Source organism: Budorcas taxicolor, chromosome 11 (assembly GCF_023091745.1).
Source record: "Budorcas taxicolor isolate Tak-1 chromosome 11, Takin1.1, whole genome shotgun sequence".
Taxonomy (NCBI): Eukaryota; Metazoa; Chordata; class Mammalia; order Artiodactyla; family Bovidae; genus Budorcas; species Budorcas taxicolor.
Window position 1 is genome coordinate 84613383 of NC_068920.1, and position 14418 is coordinate 84627800.

The 14418-nt window shown below is 42.9% G+C and overlaps 1 protein-coding gene across 1 annotated transcript in view; it reads right to left on the bottom strand.

Moving 5' to 3' along the window:
- Window positions 1-14178, bottom strand: part of KCNG3 (potassium voltage-gated channel modifier subfamily G member 3) — a 50576-nt gene extending 36398 nt beyond the window's left edge. The window contains exon 1 of the mRNA XM_052649577.1: window positions 13514-14178. Within this exon, the coding sequence (XP_052505537.1) occupies window positions 13514-14178 (665 nt within the window). The remainder of the gene's footprint in view (window positions 1-13513) is intronic.
- Window positions 14179-14418: the final 240 nt, after the last annotated feature.

Genomic DNA, 14418 nt, shown 5'->3' on the forward strand with positions numbered 1-14418 from the left:
TCCCACATGCCACAACTAAGATTTGACATGCTACAGCTAAAGATCCTCCATGCCACAGTGAAGATCATAGATCTGGCATTCTGCAAATAAGACGAAGTACTGGATTTCTGTCTGCCTACAATGCGGGAGACCCGAGTTCAATCCCTGGGTTGGGAAGATCTGGAGAAGGAAATGGCAACCCACCCCAGTATTCTTGCCTGGAAAATCCCATGGATGGAGGAACCTAGTATGCTATAGTCCATGGGGTCGCAAAGAGTTGGACATGACTGAGTGACTTTACTTTTCACTGTCAAATAAAAAAAATAAAAAGTATGGATGAAGATGACTGTACAACTCTGTAAATACACTAAAAGTCACTTAATTGTGCACTTTAAATTATGATTTCTATGGCATTCTTTTTTTAAAAAAGAATATTCCTGAATGTTTGCTATTAAAATATTATTAATATTAACTGCATTATCATTATAATACAGGCTTCCCTGGTGGCTCAGACGATAAAGAATCTGCCTGCAATGAGGATACCAGGGTACAATCCCTGGGTCAGGAAGATCCCCTGGAGAAGGGAATGGCAACCCAGTACTCCAGTATTCTTGCTTGGAGAATTCCACAGACAGAGTAGCCTAGCACGGGCTACAGTCCATGGGGTTGCAAAGAGTTGGACTGAACGACTAACACGTTCATGGGCTTCCCTAGTGGCTCAGATGGTAAAGAATGATATAATTATCATTACAATAGTGATGATTAACAAAAAGCAGTGATGAATAAAATTCATGTTTTAGACAAAAATTTGGCAATATCCATCAAAGCAATTTTTTTAAACACAATCCTTTTAACCCAGCTATATTTCCACTTTGGAATTTATCCAACATATACACAGACACCAATTTGCAAAGAAACATGAAAAAGACTATGTTCTGCATCACTATTGGCATTTTTGAAAAATCAGAGTCGAACTAACCATTCCACAGGGACCTGGGGATCAGATGCTAGGCCACAACTTACCTGCTATGTGAGTCTGACATACTACTTAATTTTTCTAAATCTCAGTCCTAAAATGGGGAGTAACAGTGGTGCTACCTAGTAGGGTTACTATGAGACTTAAATTATAAAATAATTGTAAAAACTTAAAGGACTAGCACAGATTAAGTATTCTGTAAATACTGGCTATTACAGCCATTACTGTAATTGACAGGACAGACACTTGTTAAATGAATTGTGGCATCTATACAATGGGATATTACACAGACTTTTTACAAAGGATGAAGATTTACATTAACTGATGTGGAAAAGAGTTTCTAGATATTAAGTGAAAAAAGCAAATCACTAAAGAAGATTATTGAATGACCCCAGTTATAAATTTAAAAAGACATCTGTGTGATATGCACACATAATTTATATGCCTCCATATGCTTATGGGCCTCCTGAATGGCTCAGGGGATAAACACTGTCTGCAACGCAGCTGACGCAGGAGACTCAGATTCAATTCCTAGGTCAGGAAGATCTCCTAGAGGAGGAAATGGCAACCCAGGCCAGTATTCCTGCCTGGAGAATTCCATGCAGAAGGAAGCCTAGTGGCTACAGTCCATGGGGTTGCAAAGAGTCAGACACAGCTGAGAACACTAGCACACATATGTGTATATGTACACTTACACACACATATATATGAGTGTGTATCTATGTTTACATACGCAAAGATTTCCGGAATAATACAAAGAAACTGGGTAACAGGATGGAGGAGAAAGGGGCATGTTTACTCCTCACTCTAACACTTAGAGCCATACTTTGTTTCCAGTGAGTAAAGTTTTCATCAAAAAAAAAAAAGTTTGAAATAACTTGCTTACCAAAAGGGAGAAAGAAAGCACTTTGATTAAAGAAAAGGTATTGACAAAAGGGGGCTTACCTGATGACTCAGGCGGTAAAGAATCTGCCTGCAATGCGGGAAACCTCGGTTCGATCCCTGGGCTGGGAAGATGCCCTGGAGGAAGGCACGACAACCCACTCCAGTATTCTTGCCTGGAGAATCCCCATGGACGGAGGAGCCTGGCGGGCTACAGTCCATGGGGTTGCAAAGAGCCGGACACGAGTGAGTGACTAAGCGCACAATGACAAAAGGAAGTTTCCACTGAATTCTAAAATTGGTGGGAGATAGAAAAACCCTGTATACATACTAAAAGAAACAGTCCACTGCGAAAGAACAGACTTTCACTGAGGTTTCTGGGTTATGTTCAATCCTATCAAAGATCTATTAATTACTGGCTTCTGAAAATATCCACCTTATCTGCAAAGTAAAAGCAATGAGACTTTCATCTACAGTTCCAAATACTGCTTTTTATTTTTCAAGTGCTTTAAAACCTACTGAATTTATATAATATTGACCTAAAAGGCAATAGAAATAATAGAATTGATTTTAAAATTTCCATCACCTGCTGTTTCATTTTTATTTCATTTTTTAAACTGGGACTTAAAATAACACCTCAAGAAATTCAAACATCTTTACATCTCCTCAAATTCTCACCACAACACAAAGCAACTTTTAGAAATAATTTCTAAAGAACTCATTAAAATTACAGCAAGACTTTGCATGGTAAAGAGACGTAAAACTCAAAAGAGAATACCCACCCTTGCTGAGACTGACTGAGGAAACAAAAAGTAAAAGGGACAGCTTTTTTATATCTAGTCCATCTTTTAGAAGTTCTGACTAACAATGGCATCTTTTTATGAAATAGCCAGCACTGCTTCATAATATGAAAAGATGACTATGTCTTTAGGTTAAAATGCTAAAAAGAACATTATTCACCTTCGGCAGTGTTGAAATGATACTCAGATGTTACTGGAAGGCAAACTGCCTGAAAAATCTGTTGTGTGTCTTATAAGTCAGATAAAACATTAAGAACATCATCCACGCTAAGACTACTTACTTACCAGAATTTTTCACTAAGTGGTGAAAGTGTTCACCAAACACCTTTAACAGAACAGACAGTCCTCTCCATGAGATGGTTTTTGTTCCACAGAAAGAAAAATGGTCCATGATCCCTTTCCCACTGACCCTCAGGTGATCTGTTTTCCAGAGCCTGCTCCTCACAATACTCCAAAGTGGGAAGCAGATCCTTGGAGAGAAGTGTTGGATTCCCAGCTCACCACACGTGGGCCAAGGCAGGTAAGCAAGAGGGACCTCAATGTCTGTGGGCACTGCCACTGCTTTACAATATACATCTCATAGACCTTCCTACTACTGGCAGATGAGTCATCATTAGTAACCTAATAAAAACCCAACATTTACCCAAATCTAATCACTCTCACCTTTTTCGCTACTGCTACTGCCCTAGATCAAACACCTATTCTCTTGCCTGCCACATCCTGCTGCATCTCCTGTTGCCCCTTAAAAGTCCATCCACCAGTGGTAAGTGGTGTTTTTAAAAAATACAGCAGGTCACGACTTCCCTGGCAGTCTAGAGGTTAAGAATCCACCTGCCAATGCAGGAAACATGAGTTCAACCCTCGGTCTGGGAAGATCCCACGTGCCTCGGAGCAACTAAGCCCGTGTGCCACAACTACTGAACCCGCGCGCCGCAACTACTGAAGCCTCTTGTGCCCACAGCCTGTGCGCCACAACGAGAAGCCACCGCAATGAGAGGCTGGTCCACCGCAACCCAGAGTAGCCCCTGCTCTTGGCAACTAGAGAAAAGCCCAGACAGCAACGAAGACCCAGCCAAAATAAATAAATAAAACGTTTAAGTAAAAGGATTTACATTGCATATTTTAAAAAAAAAAACTACATCAGATCGTATCTTTCCTCTGCTTTAAAAGCTTCCAAAGGCTTTGCTGTCACATGTGAATTGAAATCCAAACTCTTTCCCGGGGCACCTAAGACTTGCCTGAGAGGGCACTGCCTCCCCTCCAATCTCATCTACCTCTCTCTCGCTCTTGGACTAAGATCTAGCCCACATGGTCTTTCTTTTCTGTTCTGGAAACTCGCCGAGTTCACTGTCATCTCAGAGCCTCTGCATGTGCTATTTCTGCCATCCAGAACACTGCCCTCCCTTTCCCAGGGCTGGGTCTTTCCTATAATCCAAGTCTTAACTCAGGTCACCCCCTCACATCCTTTGCAAATGAAGGAGCACTGCTGCTGTATTCTGTACTCTGATTTTCTTTCACTACCTGAAATTCTTACTTATCTGCTGACTCTGCTGGCTGTCTCCTTTCCCACTACCACCACTAAGTACTCCAGCTTCATGAGAGCAGAAACCCTATCTTTCTGTACCTCAGTATCTACAGTGCCCCGCACGGTCACAGGACCCAAGAAAGGGTTGATGAATGGTTAGAATTCACAATTATTCTTTAGTCATTATGTATTTTCTCAAATAGATACTAAAAGTACAGCTACTATGTTCCAAGCAACTGTGATTTTCTTTGAATGGTGTCCTAAATTAGAGAACAAAATGTTTTCAACTCATATCATTAACAAAAAGCTAATTTCTTAATTCTTTTTCAAAATCTTCCAGCTAAGAAAGTCATTGACAAAATGAGCAAATGGAACACACAGCTCACTGAAAAGTAAGATAAGTAACTCCTAAATATATATAAAGATGCACATTTTTTACTCAAGGACAAAACAAAGTAAACTACTAGACCATTTTTCACCTCCCAGCATCAGTTCAGTTCAGTCACTCATTCACGTCCGACTCCTTGCAAACCCATGGACTACAGCACATCATACTTCCCTGTCCATCACCAATCCCTGGAGCTTGCTCAAACTCATGTCCATTGAGTCAATGATGCCATCGAACCATCTCATCCTCTGTTGTCCCCTTCTCCTCTGTCCTTCAAACTTTCCCAGCATCACGGTCTTTTCTAATGAGTCAGTTCTTTGCATCAGGTGGCCAAAGTATTAGAGCTTGAGCTTCAGCATGAGCCCTTCCAATGAATATTCAGGACTGATTTCCTTTAGGATTTACTAGTTTAATCTCCTTGCAGTCCAAGGGACTCTCAAGAGTCTTCTCCAATACCATAGTTCAAAGGTATCAATGCTTTGGTGCTCAGTTTTCTTTACGGTCCAACTCTCACATCCATACATGACTACTTGAAAAACCATAGCTTTGACTAGATAGACCTTTGTCAGCAAAATAATGTCTCTGCTTTTTAATATGCTGTCTAGGTTGATCATAGCTTTTCTTCCAAGCACCAGGTGTCTTTTCATTTCAAGGCTGCAGTCACCATTTGAAGTGATTTTGGAGGCCAAGAAAATAAAGTCTGTTATTGTTCCCATTGTTTCCACATCTATTTGCCATGAAGTAATGGGACTGGATGCCATGATCTTCACTTTTTGAATGTTGAGTTTTAAGCCAGCTTTTTCACTCTCCTCTTTAACTTTGCTCTTTCACTTTCATCAAGCGGCTCTTCAGTTTTTCTTCGCTTTCTGCCATAAGGGTGTCATCTGCATATCTGAGGTTATTGATATTTCTCCCGGCAATCTTGATTCCAGCCTGTGTTTCATCCAGCCTGATTACATGATGTACTCTGCATATAAGTTAAATAAGCAAGGTGACTATATACAGCCTTGACATACTCCTTTTCCTCTCTGGAACCAGTCTGTTGTTCCATGTCTGGTTCTAATGTTGCTTCTTGATCTGCATACAGATTTCTCAAGAGGCAGGTCAGGTGGTCTGGTATTCCCATCTTTTTCAGAATTTTCCACAGTTTGTTGTGATCCACACAGTCAAAGGCTTTGGCGTAGTCAATAAAGTAGAACTAGATATTTTTCTGGAACTCTTTTGCTTTTTCTATGATCCAATAGATGTTGGCAACTTGATCTCTGGTTCCTCCACCTTTTTAAAATCCAGCTTGAACATCTGGAAGTTTCTGGTTCACATACTAAAGAAGTACGTCAAGGCTGTATATTGTCACCCTCCTTATTTAACTTATATGCAGAGTACATCATGAGAAATGGCTGGGGTGGATGAAGCACAAGCTGGAATCAAGATTGCTGGGAGAAATATCAATAACCTCAGATATGCAGATGACACCACCCTTATGGCAGAAAGTGAAGAAGAACTAAAGAGCCTCTTGATGAAAGTGAAAGAGGAGACTGAAAAAGTTGGCTTAAAGCTCAATATTCAGAAAAATAAGATCGTGGCATCCAGTCCCATCATTTCATGGGAAATAAGATGGGGAAACAGTGGAAACAGTGTCAGACTTTATTTTTTTTAGGCTCCAAAATCACTTCAGATGGTGATTGCAGTCATGAAATTAGAAGACGCTTACTCCTTGGAAGGAAGGTTATGACCAACCTAGACAGCATATTAAAGAGCAGAGACATTACTTTGTCAACAAAGGTCCGTCTAGTCAAGGCTATAGTTTTTCCAGTAGTCAAGTACGGATGTGAGAGTTGGACTACAAAGAAAGCTGAGCGCCGAAGAATTGATGCGTTTGAACTGTGGTGTTGGAGAAGACTCTTCAGAGTCCCTTGGACTGCAAGGAGATCCAACCAGTCCATCCTAAAGGAGATCAATCCTGAATATTCATTGGAAGGACTGACAGTGAAGCTGAAACTCCAATATTTTGGCCACCTGATGCGAAGAGCTGACTCATTTGAAAAGACCCTGATGTTGGGAAAGATTGAAGGTAGGAGGAGAAGGGGACTACAGAGGATGAGATGGTTAGATGGCATCACCAACTCAATGGAAGTGAGTATGGGTAAACTCCGGGAGTTGGTGATGGACAGGGAGGCCTGGCATGCTGCAGTTTGTGGGGTCGCAAGGAGTCGGACACGACTGAGCGATTGAACTGAACTGTTGAAGCTTGGCTTGGAGAATTTTGAGCATTACTTTGCTAGTGTGTGAGATGAGTGCAATTGTGTGGTAGTTTGAGCATTCTTTGGCATTGCCTTTCTTTGGGATTGGAATGAAAACTGACCTTTTCCAGTCCTGTGGCCACTGCTGAGTTTTCCAAATTTGCTGACATATTGAGTGAGCACTTTCACAGCATCATCTTCCAGGATTTGAAACAGCTCCACTGGAATTCCATCACCTCCACTAGCTTTGTTCGTAGTGATGCTTTCTAAGGCCCACTTGACTTCACATTCCAGGATGTCTGGCTCTAGTCCAGTGATCACACCATCGTGGTTATCTGGGTCATGAAGATCTTTTTTGTATATTTCTTCTGTGTATTCTTGCCACCTCTTCTTAATATCTTCTGACCTTCTTAGGTCCATACCATTTCTGTCCTTTATTGTGCCCATCTTTGCATGAAATGTTCCCTTGATGTCTCTAATTTTCTTGATGAGATCTCTAGTCTTTCCCATTCTATTGTTTTCTCTATTTCTTTGCACTGATCACTATGGAAGGCCTTCTTATCTCCTTGCTATTCTTTGGAAGTCTGCATTCAAAACGGTATAGCTTTCCTTTTCTCCTTTGCCTTTAGCTTCTCTGCATTCCTCAGCTATTTGTAAGGCCTCCTCAGACAACCATTTTGCCTTTTTGCATTTCTTTTTCTTGGCGATGGTCTTGATCACTGCCTCCTGCATGATGTCATGAACCTCTGTTCACATTTCTTCAGGCACTCTGTCTATCAGACCTAATTCCTTGAATTTATTTGTTTCTTCCACTGTATAATCATAAGGGATTTGATTTAGGTCATACCTGAATGGTCTAGTGGTTTTCCCTACTTTCTTCAGTTTAAGTCTGAATTTGGCAATAAGGAGTTCATGATCTGAGCCATAGTTAGTTCCCAGTCTTGTTTTTGCTGACTGCATAGAGCCTCTCTATCTTTGGCTGCAAAGAATATAATCAATTTGATCTTGGTATTGACCATCTGGTGATGTCCTTGTGTAAAGCTGGCTCTTGTGTTGTTGGAAGAGGTTGTTTGCTATGACCAGTGCATTCTCTTGGTAAAACTCTGTTAGCCTTTGACCTGCTTCACTTTGAACTCCAAGGCCAAACTTGCCCGTTATTCCAGGTATCTCTTGACCTCCCAGCATGGTAAAGATCAAAAGTATAACACTTTGTAGAGGATGAAGAAACATGGTCTCTCACACATTGCTGGTAGGTATAAACTGATACAAGCTTTTCTTAGAGCAATTTGGAATTTCCATTGAAAATGACAAAGTATAAAATATGGAGTACCAACAAGGACCTACTGTACAGCATAAGAAACTACATTCAACATCCTGTAATAACCTATAATGGAAAAGAATCTAAATATAAATACACAAGTGAATCACTTTGCTATACACCTAAAACTAATATAACATTGTACAGCAATTATATCTAAATAAAAACTAAATATAAAAAATATATATATATAATAAAAAAAAGACAAGTGCAAATGCCATTGGACCCAATGACAACTTTCAGGAATTTATCCTGTGGATATTCTTTCATGAAAGCAAAATAATGTACATGTACAAGGGTATTCACTACAGCATTTCCTACAGACAAGGAACAATATTAAGAGTAGAAAATTTCTAGGACATTCATACAATGGAATGTCATGCAGCTCCATAAAAAACTGGGCAGCTCTTTACAGACCGATACAGAATAATCCCCGTGACATGTTGGTGAGTTAAAAAAGCAGGTCATGACACTGTTCTCACACTGTCTTTTTTGTTGTTGTTTTAAATATATATGTGTTAGTTGTTCAGTCATGTTTGACTCTTTGCCACCCTCTGGACTGCAGCCCGCCAGGCTCCTCTGTCCATAGAATTCTCTAGGCAAGAATCCTGGAGTGGGTTACCATTCCCTTTTGCAGGAAATATATATGATATGCTTGTAAATACAGGGAATATCTCTTCTGTGACACACACACTGCTATAACTTTGGTTACATTTAGGGAAAAGAACTCCATGTTTGGGAAATGGAGAAACGCTTGCTTGTGTAGCTTTATATGATTTTTAACCACCCCCTTAAAAAAGCAATTTAAAAGGAGCATATTCATATATAAAAAGTTTTCAAATCATTGATTTGGAAGACATCTCAAGATTTCTTGCAAATAGATTGTGTGGTATTTCAAAACTTCAGAAAAATCTTTTTATTAAAGATATATTCTCATCCTTATTCATTTTATACAATAAGTATTTGATAAATAATTATTCCTTGACTTAGGCTTTTTTTCTTATTCTAGCACAGGATCTCATCTTCCTCAATTAAGAGTTCCACCACCTGAATGCCTCAGCCTGATTGCTCCCCACAGCTCCTCCAACTATGCAACTGAAGATATATTCCTGGAAGTTTCTACTTTAAAACACAAGATAAACAACAGATATTTACTGTGCCTGAATAATAATTTCTTCTAAAAGATGCTATCATAATAAATAGTATAAAAGACTTTAGATGCCTTCTAGGGCTTTCCATCTCATCTAGTTTGGGAGCTAAGACATGTTCATAAGAAAAAATAACTACCATGCTAGGAAGGATATTACAGCTGCCAAATAAGTTGCACGAGGAAGCAATGCCTCAATAAACTCAAGAAGAACCATCATATATACTAAGGCAGTCAGGAAAGGTTTCAAAAGGGAAATAGACTCTGATTTGGGCTTGATGAATGATCCAATTTCAATAGGCAAGGGACTGACTGCACAGTAAGGGATGCCCAGGTGGTTCAGTAACACGTGAGTAGACTGGTCTAGACAAATGGACCCTGCAGGTGGCAGAGAGTGGTCCCCAAGCTCCTGGAAATCCACTTACTCAGTCCCTGAGCCTGTATCCTCCCGATGCCCTGGATTTACTTTGTTTCTTCCTAATTCTCCCAAAGTTGTCATTTCATCTCCATTTTCACCACCTCAAAGCCATCCAAGTTCTTATTCCCTCCCTTTGCAAAAATCTCCAAACTCATCTTTCTGTTTCCACCCTCCACCATCTCCAACTTTCAGTACACAATTCACAACATTTGTCACTTTATATGCATAATCCACTCACCCTGAACCTGCCAACAGCTAACCACCGCCTGCAGAATAAAATTATTCTCCCTCTCATTCCAGGCCTTCTAACACTGCACTCACTGGCCCCCTCTCTCTCCATCACTGAATTCACACTCCATAAACATAATATTGGCTTCCCTTGTATCTCGGGTGGTAAAGAGTCCACCTGCAATGCAGGAAACCCCAGTTTAATTCCTGATTGGGAAAATCCCCTGGAGAAGGGATAGACTACCCACTCCAGTATTCATGGGCTTCCCTGGAGGCTCAGACGGTAAAGAATCTGCCTGCAATGAGGGAGATCTAGGTTTGATGACTGGGTTGGGAAAATCTCTTGGAGGAGGGCATGGCAACCCTACTCCAGTATTCTTGCCTGGAGAATCCCCACGGACAGAGGAGCCTGGCAGGCTACAGTCCATGGGGTCACAAACAGTTGGACCCAACTGAGCAACACAGCACACCACAGCACAAATGTAATATATAAACATGCCTAGGCCCTGGATGTTCCTACTAGCTGGACAAGTCTCCTTATTTTGTTCCCATATGGGGTACACATGGTTGCACAGGTTTTGAACACTGTCGTTTATATAAATGATACCTTTCACCAGTGTTGGGCAGTGCACAACCTCAGCACCCTTCCTAAGATGGCTTGTTTGCATCGTTTCCCACCTTGAAGACCTTCTCAAAACTCAGCTGTTGATCAATTGTGCCTCTGATCCTACATTGCCAACCTGACACTTTTTCCTCACCCAAAAGAAAGCTGCAATATTTGGAATACCAATAGCACCTTAAACACAGCAGATACTCAAAAGATGCTTGCAAATTACAATGAGTAAATTAACAAAGGCAGATTGTGATTAAATGTTAAAGAGCCTTGGGGAATTCCCAGGCAGTCCAGTGGTTAGGACTCTGCATTCTCACTATTCAAACCTAGGTAGCATATTGAAAAGCAGAGACATTACTTTGCCAACAAAGGTCCATCTAGTCAAGGCTATGGTTTTTCCAGTGGTCATGTATGGATGTGACAGTTGGACTGTGAAGAAAGCTGAGTGCTGAAGAATTGATGGTTTTGAACTGTGGTGTTGGAGAAGACTCTTGAGAGTCCCTTGGACTGCAAGGAGATCCAACCAGTCTATTCTAAAGGAGGTCAGTCCTGGGTGTTCTCTGGAAGGAATGATGCTAAAGCTGAAACTCCAGTACTTTGGCCACCTCATGTGAAGAGTTGACCCACTGGAAAAGACTCTGATGCTGGGAGGGATCGGGGGCAGGAGGAGAAGGGGACGACAGAGGATGAGATGGCTGGATGGCATCACCGACTTGAAGGACATGAGTTTGAGTGAACTCCAGGAGTTGGTGATGGACAGGAAGGCCTGGCGTGCTGTGATTCATGGGGTCGCAAAGAGTTGGACACGACTGAACTGAACTGAACTGAACTGAACTGAATCCCTCACTGGGGAACTAAAATTCCATAAGCCACTTGGTGCAGCCAAACAGAACAAAATAAAAGGTAAGAACCTTCTCTTTTGGCCAAGAGAGAAGTTTTGACCTTATCTGGCAGATGCCAAATTTGGTCAAATGATCAGAATGATGTTTCAGACAAAAAGACCAATTTCAGCAACCACAAACAAACAGGATTTGAGACACTGTTCTCAAAGTACCACCTTAGCTCTCTGTTAGAGGAGGTCTGTGGGAAGCTCCCTCTGTGAGGTGCAGCCTCAAGTAACTCAGTCATCTTTCAGTTTATCTGTTTGGGATTACAGATAATGGTTTTCACATACCTACACTCAGAGTAAAGCTTAAAACTGGGCCATTAAGCCAAGAAAAACATTGTTTCTGCCTGAAATATCTGCGTATCTAGGAAACAGTTCTGACTTGAATAATTATATACATACATAAAATGCATATACACAAATTAAACATTTATCTTCCTCCTTCACTTCTTTTGCAGTCTTCCTCTTTTCCATCTGTCTCTTCCCTTTTTGGTTTCTTTCTCTTTCTCCCACTAAAATTATTATTCATGTCTCTCATTCCTTTCCAAGTGCCTTACCTTAATGATCTCCAGACTGCACTCCTCTCCTCCCCAGATGCCCTCTCTCCTCCCAAAATTATTACTCAAGTCATTTCACTGTTTTTGCTTATATAGTGACTTAGCCAATTCCATTCAATATTTGTACTAATAACTCATTTCTCCGATTTCCTTTGCTGATGTACCTTGAACTTTCACTAACCTTAGAATTCCACAATTACTAGTGAATAATTTCAAGGCCAATCATTTTCCTATGGACCTCTGAAAGAATCAAGGATTCTTGATGTATTTAGATACATAAATTAATTTCATTCACTGATGCAGTACCAAATAAATAATTCTTTCCTGTAAATCAAAAAACTCAGAACCTAATACAATAAACAAAATGCAATTCCTAATGAATCTCCTTTCAAAGTATGTATCTTGGATTTTATGCCAAGGCAGCTTATCAGTAATGGACTCCATGGTCCCAGACAGTTTTGTGTCTGAGAATTAAAAAAAAATCTTTACTCTCCAAAGGAAGAGTATTATAGGGAAGTAACACACTCCAGTATCAGGCACATAGTACCACTGGAACCATGCACATGTCTATGAGGAAAAGACTATCAGGCAAGCAACTGAATTTTTTAAATGAATGGAAGGGGAATTTTAAATTAGGATCTAAGGTAAAACACATGATACAATGATGTGTTTGTGCCCAAAAAGGCTGTCTCCCTTGAAAGTCCAACTTTCCTGTTTATTCCTCCCACCAAACATGCAAAATAAATTCACTAGTACTAAAAACAGAAGTATGTTATCACTACTGAAAAGTAAGCACCATCGAAGGAAAGATCAAAATATTTTTCTTTCATCCTAGTAAAGTGAAAAGAAAAACCACTAAATACTGTAATACTGTTTCTGGGTTTAGGGCAGTTTCCTTGTTTTTTTCCCCTCCCCAGCCTGAAGATCTTCTAGAAGTCACATTGGAACCAAATGGTGGACAGGTGCTTTACTAACTCCGTACTTGATAGGAAAAGAAGAGAGAAAAGGGCACAGACATCCATTATTTAGAATCTATCGCTAAATTAATCTTCTTTATCACAATTCCATTACAATATATTATGCAGCGTGTACGTGTGGGCAGTGTACAGCCGACCACACTCCATGATAACAAGGCTTCCTTTTTTCAAATACCATCAAAAACTGGCAGATAATTCAAACTGCTCTTAGTATTCAACAATTTAACCTTGGGCTAACAACAGAAGTTCAGAGAAATCTAATTAACCGGTTCCTATTTGCTCGAAAGTAAACTACAAAGATGAGAGAGGCTTGTCATCTCTATCTGTCCCTCCCCAAGGCTGGCGATTCGCCCTCAAGAGGGGCGTCTAGTGTGCAGACCAGAGCCGGCTAGAGCTGGGGGAAGGCGGGGGCGGGGGGGCAACCCAACCCCCTGGCTGACCGCGCCTGGGGCCTCGCTGGGCCCAGAACCCAACTGAGCTCGGCATCCCAGAGGCAAACAGGACGGAGACTGGACCGACGGACGGGACGGACAGACGCGACAGGACGGACGTGACGGGCAGAGAAGCAGTGCATCCTACCCGGAGGGCTCCCTCCCAGGGCCGGCGGAGTACCTGCTCCGGTCATCCAGGCTGCGGTTGTCGGCCGCCGCGGCGCGCCAGTCGGGCAGTGTGCTGGCGCACAGCACCACCATGGACACGATCACGAACACCACCGACACGCTGGCCAAGATCTGCGCGGCCAGCGACGACGTGGGTTCCTCGAAGGTCCGCCGCATGCGCTCCAGCCAGCGCCGGGAAGGGGCGGCCTCGGCCCGGCCCGGTCGCGTCTCGTCCCGGCCCAGCGCGCCCGGCTCTTCGGCGGTGTAGAAGGTGTAGGTATCGGACATGCGGTCGTCGAGGCGGCGCTGGCAGCAGTACTCTAGGTGCGCGCCCTCCAGGCCCCAATAGATCATCTCGTTGTAGAAGGAGAGTTCGCACATCCGCGGCGCGAAGCGCAGCTTGCCGTGGCCTCGGACATAGAGAAGGATGAAGCCGAAGGCCTCCGAGTGCCGGTCGAAGAAGTACTCGTTGCGCTCGTGGTCATAGTCGTCGCACACCTCCAGCACGTCGCGCTCCGAGCGGCAGCCGTGCAGCCGGCTCACGCGCCGCAGCGGGAAGTCCTTCAGCAGCTCCCGGGACAGCGAGTACCGGGCGCCGCCCACGTTCAGCACCACCGAGGCCGCCCCGCTGCGCCCGAAGGTCATGGCTGGCTGCCCCGAAGCCCCCCAAGCCCGAGGGCGCCGCCGCCCCCTCCGGCCGCCGCGCGGGGCCTGCCTGCGGATGGCGGAAGGGGGAGCGCGCCGTCGGGGCCCGCGGGCTGTCCGGCCGGCTCTCCCTCCGGGCTCCGCTGCTGCCCTTCGCTGGCCCGGGGGCCCCTGGCTCTAGCCTTCTCGGCAGCCCAGCGCAGCTGCTAGCGACGCTCCCTCCGCACGGCGGTCCCTGCA